Below are 12,863 nucleotides of genomic sequence, written 5' to 3'. Positions count from 1 at the left end.
GATCTGGTGAGGTCTGTGCTAGAGCAGAGAGAGAAACCATAAAAAAGGACAGTCCGGACTGGTGGAGTCCCTGGTGGTGCCTAGTGACAGGCAGTAGCCACGAGCAGGTAGGAACCTGACAGGGAGAGCCAGGGAAGGGCGTCACAGGCAGCAGCCCCTAACTTTGTAAAAGTTTGTGTGTGTTTGTGTTTTGTTTTTTGGCAATGGATGTGTAGGTGTAAGCAGTACATGAATTCTGAAAGTTATGTCATGTGATATGGCTTCATTTCTAAATGAGAAGTGTGAAGTCAATCTTGCCTGAAAATCATCCTTGGCCCCTCCTCCATGGAAGCTCTTCCATTACCATAACTATGCAGAGAACTGATATACTTTTAGTGAGAAGACAATGGCACTCTGCACGTGGGTAATGACACACTTTCCTAAATAAGTGCTGTACAAGTGGTGAAAACAGCAAGGTTAAAAAATTGCAGCCCTATTGACTCAAAATGTTACCAGCCCACCACTATATGGCAGAAGCCCACCGTGTTCTCGGAGGTAGGGAAAAGCAATCTTTTCCTCAAGCCATATAATCGGAGGGGGAAAGAGAGAAAAACATCAATTTATTCTGTCCCTTCTACTTGTTCTGAAACTTTATAGAAAGAGTGTTTTAACACACTTTAAAAAACCCAGGAGAAATAAAGAGGAAACGAGCCAGGAAGGAAGGAAGGAACTCTGATGGGATAGAAGCTTCAGGATGTGTCGGGCTGAAGTGGAGGAGGGGGGACTGCATGCAGCCCTTGGGCCATACATCGCCCCCTCTGTGCATCAAGAGGTGTCACAGCACTCCCACCCAGCAGCAACTGGTAAGCCCACTGACCAGGTAGGATTGATGTCAGCAATTCCCTATAATGTTTTGGTTAGCAAATGAGTTAAATCTGGACTAGGTGATAACAGGTGGCTGGAAAGCCATAATCGGCTATATTCATAGCTGGTTCCTCATCACACCAGAGGGAGATTTTGAAACGTGCCACAAGGATCTCTCCTAAGCTGGGGGGGGTACCCTTTAATATTTTTATCAGTTAAATAAAGGGGTGAAAGGAATCCGTATCACATTTGTGAATTACACAAAGCTGACAGGAATAAAATTCAAAATGACCTTGACAGAATAGAAGACTGGACTGACATTCTGCATTTGGATGATGCTCTTGGAGGTCACTGATTCATAGGGTCGCCATAAGTCGTAGTCAACTTGGAGGCACATAACAACAACAAATACCCAGCCATAATCTCCCTTTCTTCAAAAACGCCTCTTGCTCTCAGCATCCCTCACCGCCTCTACACTTTCTGCTGCTGGGCTCCTTCTGGGAGGGAGGGCAGGATATACATTTAATGAATAAATAAATAAATAATAAAACACTGAGATTTTTCTGTTCTGACGCTATCCCTACAAGTCTCAGCTGTTCCCATCTTTAATGACCTGCCCTCCCTTCCACTTCTTAGACGTGCCTTTTGAAAAAAGTCTGAGCTCCTCACTGTGATGTTTGTGTAGCAGCAGGCACGTTCGTTTTCTTAGAGGTTTCCCATTTCTTTCTCTCACTGGAATTACCTGAAAATGTTCTGCTCCTCCTCCTTCAGGAGCTCAAACTTCCCCTATTAATTTGTCTAGTCATGCAGTCCTCACTAGCATTTGCCTAACCTTATTAAATCAGCCTTCCGGAAATTCAAGGTACATGTCTGGCTATGCTCATCTTTAGCCTCTGTAAGACCAAGAATTCCAGCATTACACAATTCCAGCATTAGCATAAACACATCTTTCAGAGGCATGACCAGTGTCGCTCATATAAAGCCCCATCAATCTCTTTCAGTGGCAATGGATTCCACTGGACTGCGTGAAAAAGCACAAAGAGGGTCTCCCCTCACTCCCCATTCCATAGTTTCACCTGCAAAGGTGTGACAGGAGCTGCAGTCCCCCAAAGGTCCTAGGAGTTGGCAGACACACACTCAACAAAGCACACAGCGCTATCTGGGCACCGGGAGGAAGGCACCCACCTCAGAGATGCTGTTGTTGGACAGCACAGCATAGGAGGGCCCCCTCTCATGTCCCTTCATGTGACTCTTGAGGCTGTACTGTGTGCTGAAAGTCTTCTCGCAGCCATTACTGGGACAGAAGAAAGGTCTTTCACCTGCAACGGCAAAGATCTATGGATTTGTACGTGTCCAGCACCTGCTGGGTTGCTCGTTGCTCAGTAGATCCAGGGTCTCTAACACCTAGACCGAGATCAAGTCAGACTCCATGCTCAGTGTGAGAGACAGAAAGGGCTGGGGGTGTTCAGGCCCCCAGTGCGCTAGATCCTGGTGTAGCAGGTTTCAGCACCAACTGACTGTTACCACAGGAAGAGTTCCTTTCTTGTTCCCAAGGAATCACGGGCTGCTATCAGAAATGTTTTAATTTGCCTTTGATTATGAGCCGGCACCATTTAACCACTCAGACCTACAGGGCAGACTGTGTCAAATGTCTTTGGTGTGTGGCTACATCCAGGCTACAGGTGCCTTGCATCATTAAGGTATCAGGAAAGAGATTCAAGGACAGCCTGTCCCCACAGCCTTACCGGTGTGTGTCCTGACGTGCGTCTTCAGGTGGTGGCTTGCAGCAAATGCTTTTCCACAGCCATCATGATCACACCTGGAAGGTGGGGGGGGGGAGAGAAATCAGCAAGGGGCTTCCTGCAGAACCAGCCCTAACTTCCCCTCTTGCTTCCCAGTGCAGGGCCAGGCCAGGCCTTCATCTGCACACAGGGCAGCAAAAACCTCCCTCTGCAGAATGGATGCACGTTTGGGTGTCTTGAACACAGGGCCGTAACTAGGAAAGAAAGAAAACAAGCAGAATGCCAGCCAGTGCAGTCTCCCCTAAGCCCACTGAGGACGAGCTCAGGGATTGACCAGGGCAGTACTTCTGGGCCAGGCTTCAGTGTAGGGTGGGACTCCTGTGCCTCTGAGGTTCTGTAATAAGAGAAAACCTTGTAGCTGTGACTTCTCCCACCACTCTAGCACAATGACTGCTAAAATGCTCCTCTCTGAGCAAGGGCAAAAGGTGGGGGTGAGGAACCAGAGGCCCTCCAGACGTTGCTTCCACTCCCCGGCCACTGGCCATGCAGGCTGGTGCTGGTGCTACCAACAACATCTGGAGGGCCAAAGGTTCCCCACCTCTGGACTAAAGCCACCAGGCAATTATAGATTTTTAAGGCTACATGGGACTTGGCAAGCCAAGAGGACATTTGCCAGAGAAGGATACACTGCTGAATCAGGATGAGAAAGCCTAGAAACTAGAATCTTGTAGGCCAGGGTGAGGCCTGGTAGACTGCAGAGAGCTCAAAAGGAACTCAAGGAGTAGCAGGAGAGGCTAGGAAAACTCCGGCCTATTCAGTAGAGGAGAATTTGGTCAACGACCCAGGACTCCCCCCCCCCCCGCCTGCAACCAGAGGGCTCACCTGAACGGCTTCTCTCCAGTATGAGTCCGAATGTGTTTCCGCAGGTCACTGAGTGTGGTGAAGTACTTGCTGCAACCCTCCGATTCACAGTTAAATGTTTTCCCTGTGTGAAGCCTCTGATGGGCTTTTAACCTGTGAGAAGGAAAGAATCAGGCTCCATATCCAACAAGGCAGGCACAGGGAACAGCAGGCTCCATTTGCCAGGAAGAGCAAGCGGAAATGACCCACTTTTCTGGCAGTCAGATAAGTTCCTCCCTCAACCCTTGCAGGCAGCTATCTGAAGGGGGAGCTAGGCTGTAGGCAATGAATTTCAGAGGAGTTAAAATCACTGGTGTGGCTGCAAGAGAGAGACTTCTGTAAGGAAAACAGTGTTTTCCCCCAGGAAAGAGGTTTCATTTAATGCAAGGGCAGCAATGCTGCTGACCTACAACTCTCATCCTAGCTGAGCCTTGGTTGGGGCTGATAATTACCTAGGGGGGAGGTGGGCTCTCCAACACTGGAGGCCTTCAAGAGTGGCCACCTGTTGGGGATGCTTTAACTTGGATTCCTGCATTGAGCAGGGGGTTGGACTCGATGGCCTTATGGGCCCCTTCCAATGCCACTGTTCTGTGATTCTGTCTGGAGAACCACATGCCAGCCACAGCTGGCTTAATATTTGTGGTCACATTTTTTCCATTTCTCTTCAGAGAATCCATTCTTACTAAATCTATTTGTTGTGTGGAGTAGTGCACAGTTTTGGGCAAATCCAGAGAAAAAGACTATCACTATGATGGCTCTTTTCCACCGCCACAATCAGAGGCAGTCTGCTTCTGAATGCCAGTTGCTGGAAACCGCGGGAGGAGAGAGTGCTGCTGTGCTCAGGTCCCGCGTGTGGGCTTCCCTTTCGGGCACCTGGTTGGCCACTATGAGAACAGGATGCTGGACTAGATGGCCACTGGCCTGATCCAGCAGCCACACTCTGCTTATATTATGTCTTTGGGGGGTGCCCCATCTCTTACCTGTACAGTGTATTGAAGGCTTTTTCACAACCCTGAACATCACACTCAAAAGGTTTCTCCTTGGTGTGGACTCGAACATGGATTTTGAGACTATAGGAGGTCAGGAAGGCCTTTCCACATCCCTCCTGGTTGCACACAAAGGTGTATTCCCCCCGGTGTGTCTTCTGGTGAGTGCGCAGGTTGCCTGCGGTGCTGTAGGTACGAGGACAGCCCTCAAATGTGCACTGGTAGCGCTTCACCTGTCAAACAAACATGATGTAAATTAAACCTACGTACCTGACCACGGACAAGCCAATCACTGGCCCAACCTGCTTCGCAGGGCTACTGTAAGGAAAAATATGGAATGAGCACACACATATGGAGTGAGCTCCTTGGAGGAAGAGCTGGATATTAATACGGAAAATAATTCACTAAATGTAGCATTTGTCGGAGTTTGCCCTAGCGGGCTTGGTTTTTAAAACAAATAAGCAGTGTTGACTGGTAGTGTGGGGAGGGACCAACTCTTCCCCTCTCCCCAGTCTTGATTGTGCACCCGCTATTGGCAGTGCCCAGGACGGGCCCTCAAGACACGGCATTCTGGAAATCTCAAATATTATTTATTTATCAGGTTTATTATTTATTTATTTATTTATTTCATTTTTAAACCGCCCATAGCGAATAGCTCTCTGGGCGGTGAACAAAACAAGACTAAAATACAATATTACAATAAAATTACAATAAAATCAGCAACAAGTTAAACGAAAAAAAAAAATTAAATGAAACACATTGAACATTAAAATGCCTGGGAGTATAGCCAGGTCTTAACCTGGCGCCTAAAAGAAAGTACCGAAGGCGCCAGGCGTATCTCCACAGGTAGGCTGTTCCACAGTTCGGGGGCCACTACAGAAAAGGCCCTAGATCTAATAACAATCCTCCGGGCATCCTGATGAGTTGGTACCCGGAGGAGGGCCTTGGATATTGAACGAAGTGAACGGGTAGGTTCATAGCGGGAGAGGCGTTCCACAAGGTATTGTGGTCCCACACTGTGTAAGGCTTTATAGGTCAAAACCAGCACCTTGAATCTGGCTCGGAAACAAATAGGCAGCCAGTGCAGGCGGGCCAGGACAGGTGTTATATGCGCAGACCAGCGGGTCCTCGTTAACAACCTGGCTGCCGCATTTTGCACTAGCTGAAGTTTCCGAACGGTCTTCAAGGGCAGCCCTACGTAGAGCGCATTACAGTAGTCCAGTCTAGAGGTTACCAGAGCGTGAACAACTGAGGCGAGATCGTCACTGTCCAGATAGGGGCGTAGTTGGGCTACTAAGCGAAGATGGTAAAACGCATTCCGTGCCACCGAGGCCACTTGAGCCTCAAGCGACAAGGAAGGGTCAAAAAGGACCCCCAAGCTACGAACCTGTTCCTTCAAGGGGAGTGTAACCCCATCTAGAACAGGATGAACATCCACCATCTGGGCAGGTAAAGAGCTCACCAACAGTGTCTCAGTCTTGTCTGGATTAAGTTTCAGTTTATTAGCTCTCATCCAGTCCATTATCGCGGTTAGGCAACGGTTCAGCACATCAACAGCCTCACCTGAAGAAGGTGAAAAGGAGAAGTAGAGTTGCGTGTCATCAGCGTACTGATGGCAATGCACTCCAAAACTCCTGATGACCGCACCCAGAGGCTGCATGTAGATGTTAAAGAGCATGGGGGACAAGACCGACCCCTGAGGGACTCCACAATGGAGAGTCCAGGGTGTCGAGCAATGTTCCCCAAGCACTACCTTCTGGCGACGATCCGCTAAGTAGGAGCAGAGCCACTGCCAAGCAGTGCCCCCAACTCCCAACTCCGCGAGCCTCCCCAGAAGGATACCATGGTCGATGGTATCAAACGCCGCTGAGAGATCAAGGAGAATCAACAGGGTCACACTCCCCCTGTCCCTCTCCCGACAAAGGTCATCATACAGGGCGACCAAGGCTGTTTCAGTGCCAAAACCAGGCCTAAAACCGGATTGAAACGGATCCAGATAATCGGTTTCATCCAAGAGCGCCTGGAGCTGGCCAGCGACCACCCGCTCCAGGACCTTGCCCAAAAAAGGGACATTCGCCACCGGTCTATAGTTGTTCAAAATATCTGGGTCCAAAGAAGGTTTCTTTAGAAGAGGTCTCACTACTGCCTCCTTGAGACTACCAGGGACTACTCCCTCTCTCAAGGAGGCGTTTATCACCTCTTTGGCCCAGCCGGTGGTTACAGCCCTGCTGGCCTTCACCAGCCAAGATGGGCAAGGATCAAGGGCAGACGTGGTCGCCCGCACCATTCCAAGCACCTTGTCCACTTCCTCGAGCTGCACCAACTGAAACTCATCCAACAATGAAGGACAAGACCGCGCTCTGGACACTTCAATGGAGTCATCTGTCATAACATCAGAGTCTAAATCCCGACGGATGCAAGCAATCTTATCCTGGAAGTGCTCCGCAAATTCGTTGTAGCGAGCTTCCGATGTTTCCTTAGTATCAGGAGGGCCAGAATGTAAAAGCCCTCGTACCACCCTAAAAAGCTCCGCTGGGCGGCAAAGAGATGATCTAATGGTGGCAGCAAAATATGACTTTTTTGCCGCCCTAACCGCTTTTACATACAACTTAGTGGAAGCACTCACCAAAGAATGACTACATCCGTCAGGAGTTCGCCTCCACCTGCACTCTAGCCTCCTTCTCTCTTGCTTCATCACTCTCAGCTCCGGGGTATACCACGGTGCTGTTTGAGTTCTGCACCGAAGGGGGCGCGCGGGAGCGATCATGTCAATGGCCCGGGTCATCTCCGCATTCCACAGATCGACCATGGCCTCGACAGGAGCTCCAGTGCTATCAGCCGGAAAAACTCCCAGAGCGCTCTGGAAAGCAACAGGATCCATAAGCCTCCGGGAGCGAACCAACTTAATAGGTCCCCCACCTCTGCAGAGGGAAAGGGTTGCCGTGAGTCTAAAGCTCAGCAAGCAGTGATCTGTCCATGACAATGGAGTAGATGAAAAATACCCCACCCTCAGATCACCATCTCCATGACCAGTGGCGAAGATCAAATCAAGAGTATGTCCTGATACATGCGTCGGGCCAGTAGCAACTTGAGACAGCCCCATGGTTGTCATGGAGGCCATGAAGTCCTGAGCTGCCCCGAACAAGGCAGCCTCGGCATGAATGTTGACATCCCCCAGTACCACAAGTCTGGGGGATCTCAACAATACCTCTGAGACTATTTCCGTCAGCTCAGCTAGGGAAGCCATTGGGCAGCAAGGTGGGCGGTACACCAATAGTATTCCCAATCTGTCTCCTTGGCCCAGCACAAGATGAAGACACTCCAAGCCAGTCGCCGTCTGGACAGGGTGCTTAGTGAGAGAGAAAGAACTCCAATAGACCACAGCAACCCCGCCTCCCCGGCCCTCAGATCTACCACAGTGCTGCACCAAATACCCAGGTGGGCAAAGCTGGGAAAGAGCAACTCCTCCCTGCTCACCCACCCAGGTTTCGGTAATACACACAAGGTCGGCACCCTTCTCCACAATCAAATCGTGGATAAGGGGGGTTTTATTAACGACCGACCTAGCATTTAAAAGCAGCACGTGGAGATCCGAGAGCTGGCTGACAGTACAACCAACAGTCCTGTGGATAGGAGGAGAACCGGAACAAGGCACAGACACAACTTGTCTGGGACGAGTTCCCCTTACCTGGCACGTTCTCCTCCCAACGCCATACCTCCCATTACCCGTCACAACGTTAATTGGGGCCCCCGAAAATCTCCCTGCGAGGCCCAAGGCATGTTCTCCCAGGCACATCTTAAAATAAATCTAATACAGCAAAACACTTAAACAACATAAACACAAACACACATTCACTCAATCTCATTCACACAACAGACAGACAGACAAACAAACAAATTAAAATACAGCCAAACTTATTGCAAGTTATAAAACGGAGGGGAGGCGTTCCCGCCCTTCCTCCCAGTAGGAGCCCAGGGCAGAATATCACTGCTCTTCTCCAGCAGGCAGAATAGGGAGCAACCTCAACATCCATTCCTGTTCTGTGAACAGAAAAAAGCAGGCTGATCCAGGGGACACAAAGGGCTGGCATATCTCAACAGGACCCCAGTAAAAGACTGGCCTGTCTTCCCCCCCTCCAGCCTGCCCCTTCTGCTCACACAGCCCCACCTGAGCTCTGGCCCTTGAACCTGACTCTGCAACAGAAGCTAGACCCTTCCCCTTCTCACCTGTGCATCCCCTTGCAAAAGCCTGTGCCAAATGGAAGGAGGGAAAACTGACACATTCAGGTCTCTTTCAATGCATCTTACACATTGCACCTGACATTTCACTTCCAGTCATCAAGTCTAACTGAAGTGTAACCTGCAGGCTGCACCGGCTCCAAGTTAGGGGAATCATAACAGGTAATTGCAGGGCCTCCATCTCATTCTCAAGGTATGGGCAGTCCTTCAAACAACTTGGTTCCAAACTATTCAGGGCTTTAAAAATTGAAACCAGCACTGTGAATTGAGCCCAGAAATGTACTGATAACCAACAGAACTGGTAATGTAATAAGTTCTGACTGCTTAGCCTAGCTAAAACAAGGACCCCAGCAACCACAGCAGATAAACAATCTGAAAGTTTTCAGTACAATTTTCAAGACAGAAAACAGTTATTCAATTCAAATAAACATAACTAAGAAAAGAAAAGTATCATAATTAAAGTTGCATTCAATTAGCCCAGGTATTTTGCTGGTGCCTTTTTGCCAAACGTTAATAGTTACATGTGATATCTTATTTTTCCTAACAGTGTGTCGTCCTTCAAACTAAAACTCTGGTACAGGCTTTAGCCAGCAATATCCTTAATTTTAAACAATTTTGCAGTGCTGAACTTAGGCCTAAGCAAAAAGGCAAAAAACAAAGTTGCTCTCAAAAAGAAAGGGGGGGGAAATACACTAGAAGCAATGCTACTAGTTCATATTTCACCTTGCAAATTGTTTTCACTGACTGCAGAGAGCTCTGATGAGCCCCAAATCCTAGTTCCTACCTGGGGTGGTCTTTTTCTGTTCATCTCCTAGAGATGGGTACCACCTAAAGCAAGCCTTGCCCCTAAGCCTCAACGTAGGAGACGGGGAAGCCTAGTTAGCATTCAGCTTCATGCCCATCACCGTCTCATTGTCATCCTGTCTCTTGTGTACTGGGAAAGAGTATCTCCTGTCTCGCTTGGTGAGGGCAAACAAGTTGAAGCCAGACAAGGGAGATGGATGTGAGCAGAAAAGCCTGCTGATCTGGTTAGAGGGTTGCAATCTCTTCTGGAAGGGACTGCACTTCCCTGAAAGACCAAGCTTGACGTTCCAGGGTTTTTCTGGACTCAGAGTTCTACCAGAGCCTAGTTCTGGTTATGTATGCACTGGTTAAGTGCAGATTAGACTACTATAATACGCTCTGCGTGGAGCTGCATTTGAAGATGAACTGGAACAGAATGTGGTTTATATTTTGATACAGACTTTGAGGCACTGTGAGTTTGGATATTATCTTTTGGACTGGATACTTTGATTATCCCTTTGATGACACTGTGAAATACCAATTCCTGGAAGATCCAGCTTTTAAAGCCTGCTATGATTGCATATAGCGTGCTGACTGAAGGATACAAAATTCCAGATGAAGACATCTTTACATTAACTGTTTTGATGATGGGGTTGGACTCGATGGCCTTGTAGGCCCTTCCAGACTCTACGATTCTATGATTTTTTTTCTGTATACAGCATATTTGTAAATGTTGAGGCTTTTATTACAGTACTGTATTCTATATTTGTGTTTTAAACTTATTTGTATTTTGTTTTTCTCTTTTTAAAGTCTAAGGTAGTCAGCATTTTAAAAGATAATTTCTAATGGGTCAGTGGACTTGGATATAAGCAAGCTGCTCTGGGCTCCTACTGGAAGGGCGGGATATAAATAAAATAATAAATGCATTCTTTTACATTAATAAATGAGCAGGTCAGGTAATTCGGTCTAACTGGTTGTTATATCTGTGTTAGGCCTTAGCCTGACAGGATATCAAGTGGGGAAACTTGTTAGTTTAGTTCCTGCTAGGCCGCTCAGGGCAGTTATGGAAAGTGAGTGCACAGAATAGGGCAGCCAGGATGAATCACGATGGAAGATACTTTGGCTTGTCTGTCTCAGTTTAGCAAGCTTCTTGGATTTCTGAAAGCAATCTCACTGCTGCTAGCCACAAGAATGTGCATGCATCTCTGGCAACCTGATAAGGAGCTGGACTACATAGTTGTGTGAAGACAAAAAAAAGTGAAAGCATAACATAATTTTTGCATACTGGAACGGTGTTTGAACTGGGTCAGAGGTGTCTATGTGAAGCATCACTGCAGAAGCAAGGGCCCATTTACTCCTCTTTGTGACCCTCCCAGGCAGATTATGGTGATTCATAGTCTACGTATGATTATGTAGTATTATGGGGGTCCACTTGCATTCACTGAAATTCAAGTTTGGGGTTAGTTAGGTCTTCTTGGTGTAGGGAATGGGGAACTGCTTCTGGATTACTTTTCCTTCTTTCCTGCTGCTATCGCTCTTCCTGCTTTCGTGTGCTTTGCTCAGCTGAAGGCTTCAGGTCTGTCCACTCATATATAACTGTGACCCTAACCCTAACCCTAATCTAATATTCCAGTAAATTTAGAGCCAAAACACAAGTAGAAAGGCAGAAGGAAGTTAGGTGGGAAATATAATCATGTATCTAGAATGTTTGCTTGTTAAGGGGAGGTGGTAGTGCATCCCCTTCTTCAGAGGACCTTCTTGACCCAAAAGTGTTAAAACAACTATCGCCCTTTTAGGGCAAGGTCCTTGAGAAGGTGGTGGTAGTCCAGCTTCAAGTATGCTTGGAAGAAAATGATTACTTGGATCCATTCCAGTCTGGCTTCAGGCCTGGCCATGGCACTGAAACCACCTTGGTGACGCTGGTTGATGACATCTATCAGGAGAAATAAGGGGAGTGCAACCCTGCTTGTTCACCTGGCTCTCAGCGGCTTTTGATACTGTTGATTAAGGTGTCCTTTTGGAGTGTCTCAGGGAGGTGGGAGTTAGGGGCACTGTGCTTCAGTGGTTCTGTTCATACCTCCAGGACTGCTTCCAAAAAGTAGTTATGAGAGGCTACTGTTCACCACCATGGGAGCTACGGTGTTCTTCAGGGTCCTGTCTTCTCCCCCATGCTATTTAACATTTGTATGAAGGCGCTAGGAGCTGTCAGTAGGAGATTTGGAGGAGGTGATGGACTGAATGTGGGCCAATACACTGATGATAAATTCTGAAAAGACAGAGATGTTATGTATCCAGAGTTCTCACGTCCAGGAGGTGGGAGATGGCCTGTTCTGGATGGAGTTGCACTCCCCTGGAAAGAGCAGGTCCACAGTTTCAGGGTACTCCTGGATCCAATATTGTAACTGGAGACTCAGGTGGCTTCAGTTGCTATGAGTGCCTTTTTCCACCTCTGGCTGATTCACTAGCTTTGGCCCTTTTGGGACAGAGATTACTTGGCCACAGTAATCCATGCTCTGGTAACTTCTGAACTGGATTATTGCAATGCTCTCTACATGGTGCTGCCCTTGAAGACAGAAACTTCAGCTGGTCCAAAATGCAGCAGCCAGATTACTGGCTAGGGTTCCCTTTAGAACTCATATAACCCCTGCTTTAAAACAGCGGCATTGATTACCAGTTTGTTTCTGGGCCCAATTCCCAGCGCTCACGCTACTGTTTAAAGCCTGAAATGACTTAGGCCCCAAATATCTGAAAGGCCGCCTCCTTCCTCACAGACCCTCTCAGATGCTGACAGCAGCAGAGGGCCCCTCTTGGTAGTTCCGCCACTCTCAGAAGCTCAAAGGAATGACCCAGGAGGACCTTCTCTGTGGTGGCCCTTAAGTTATAGAACTCCCTCCCCACCAAGGTGCATCTGGAAAAAAAGCCCTATGAGGAGATACTAAAAGAACTGGGCATGTTTAGCCTGGAGAAGAGAAGACTGAGGGGAGATAGGATAGCACTCTTCAAGTACATGAAAGGTTGTCACACAGAGGAGGGCCGGGATCTCTTCTCGATCATCCCAGAATGCAGGACACGGAATAATGGGCTCAAGTTGCAGGAAGCCAGATTTCGACTGGACATCAGGAAAAACTTCCTAACTGTTAGAGCCATACGACAATGGAACCAATGGCTTAGGGAGGTGGTGGGCTTTCCGACACTGGAGGCCTTCAAGAGGCAGCTGGCCAGCCATCTGTCAAGAATGCTTTGATTTGGATTCCTGCATTGAGCAGGGGGTTGGACTTGATGGCCTTATAGGCCCCTTCCAACTCTATGATTCTATGAGCCTATGATCTGGCAGCGTCACTGTGCAGTTTTTAGGTGAATGCTGAAGGCA

The 12,863-nt window shown here is 48.1% G+C and overlaps 1 protein-coding gene across 2 annotated transcripts in view; it reads right to left on the bottom strand.

Annotated features, from left to right (window-relative positions):
* Positions 1 to 12,863, bottom strand: part of MTF1 (metal regulatory transcription factor 1) — a 47,682-nt gene that overhangs the window by 16,703 nt on the left and 18,116 nt on the right. For both annotated transcript variants that reach the window (XM_061596378.1, XM_061596379.1), the window contains exons 3-6: positions 4,466 to 4,704; positions 3,468 to 3,599; positions 2,589 to 2,662; positions 2,029 to 2,162 (exon numbers count right to left, since the gene is read on the bottom strand). In XM_061596378.1, the coding sequence (XP_061452362.1) occupies positions 2,029 to 2,162; positions 2,589 to 2,662; positions 3,468 to 3,599; positions 4,466 to 4,704 (579 nt within the window). The remainder of the gene's footprint in view (positions 1 to 2,028; positions 2,163 to 2,588; positions 2,663 to 3,467; positions 3,600 to 4,465; positions 4,705 to 12,863) is intronic.

Source organism: Rhineura floridana, chromosome 15 (genome assembly GCF_030035675.1).
Source record: "Rhineura floridana isolate rRhiFlo1 chromosome 15, rRhiFlo1.hap2, whole genome shotgun sequence".
Taxonomy (NCBI): Eukaryota; Metazoa; Chordata; class Lepidosauria; order Squamata; family Rhineuridae; genus Rhineura; species Rhineura floridana.
Note: the sequence above shows the minus strand (reverse complement) of the source record. Positions and strands in the feature narration are given on the sequence as shown.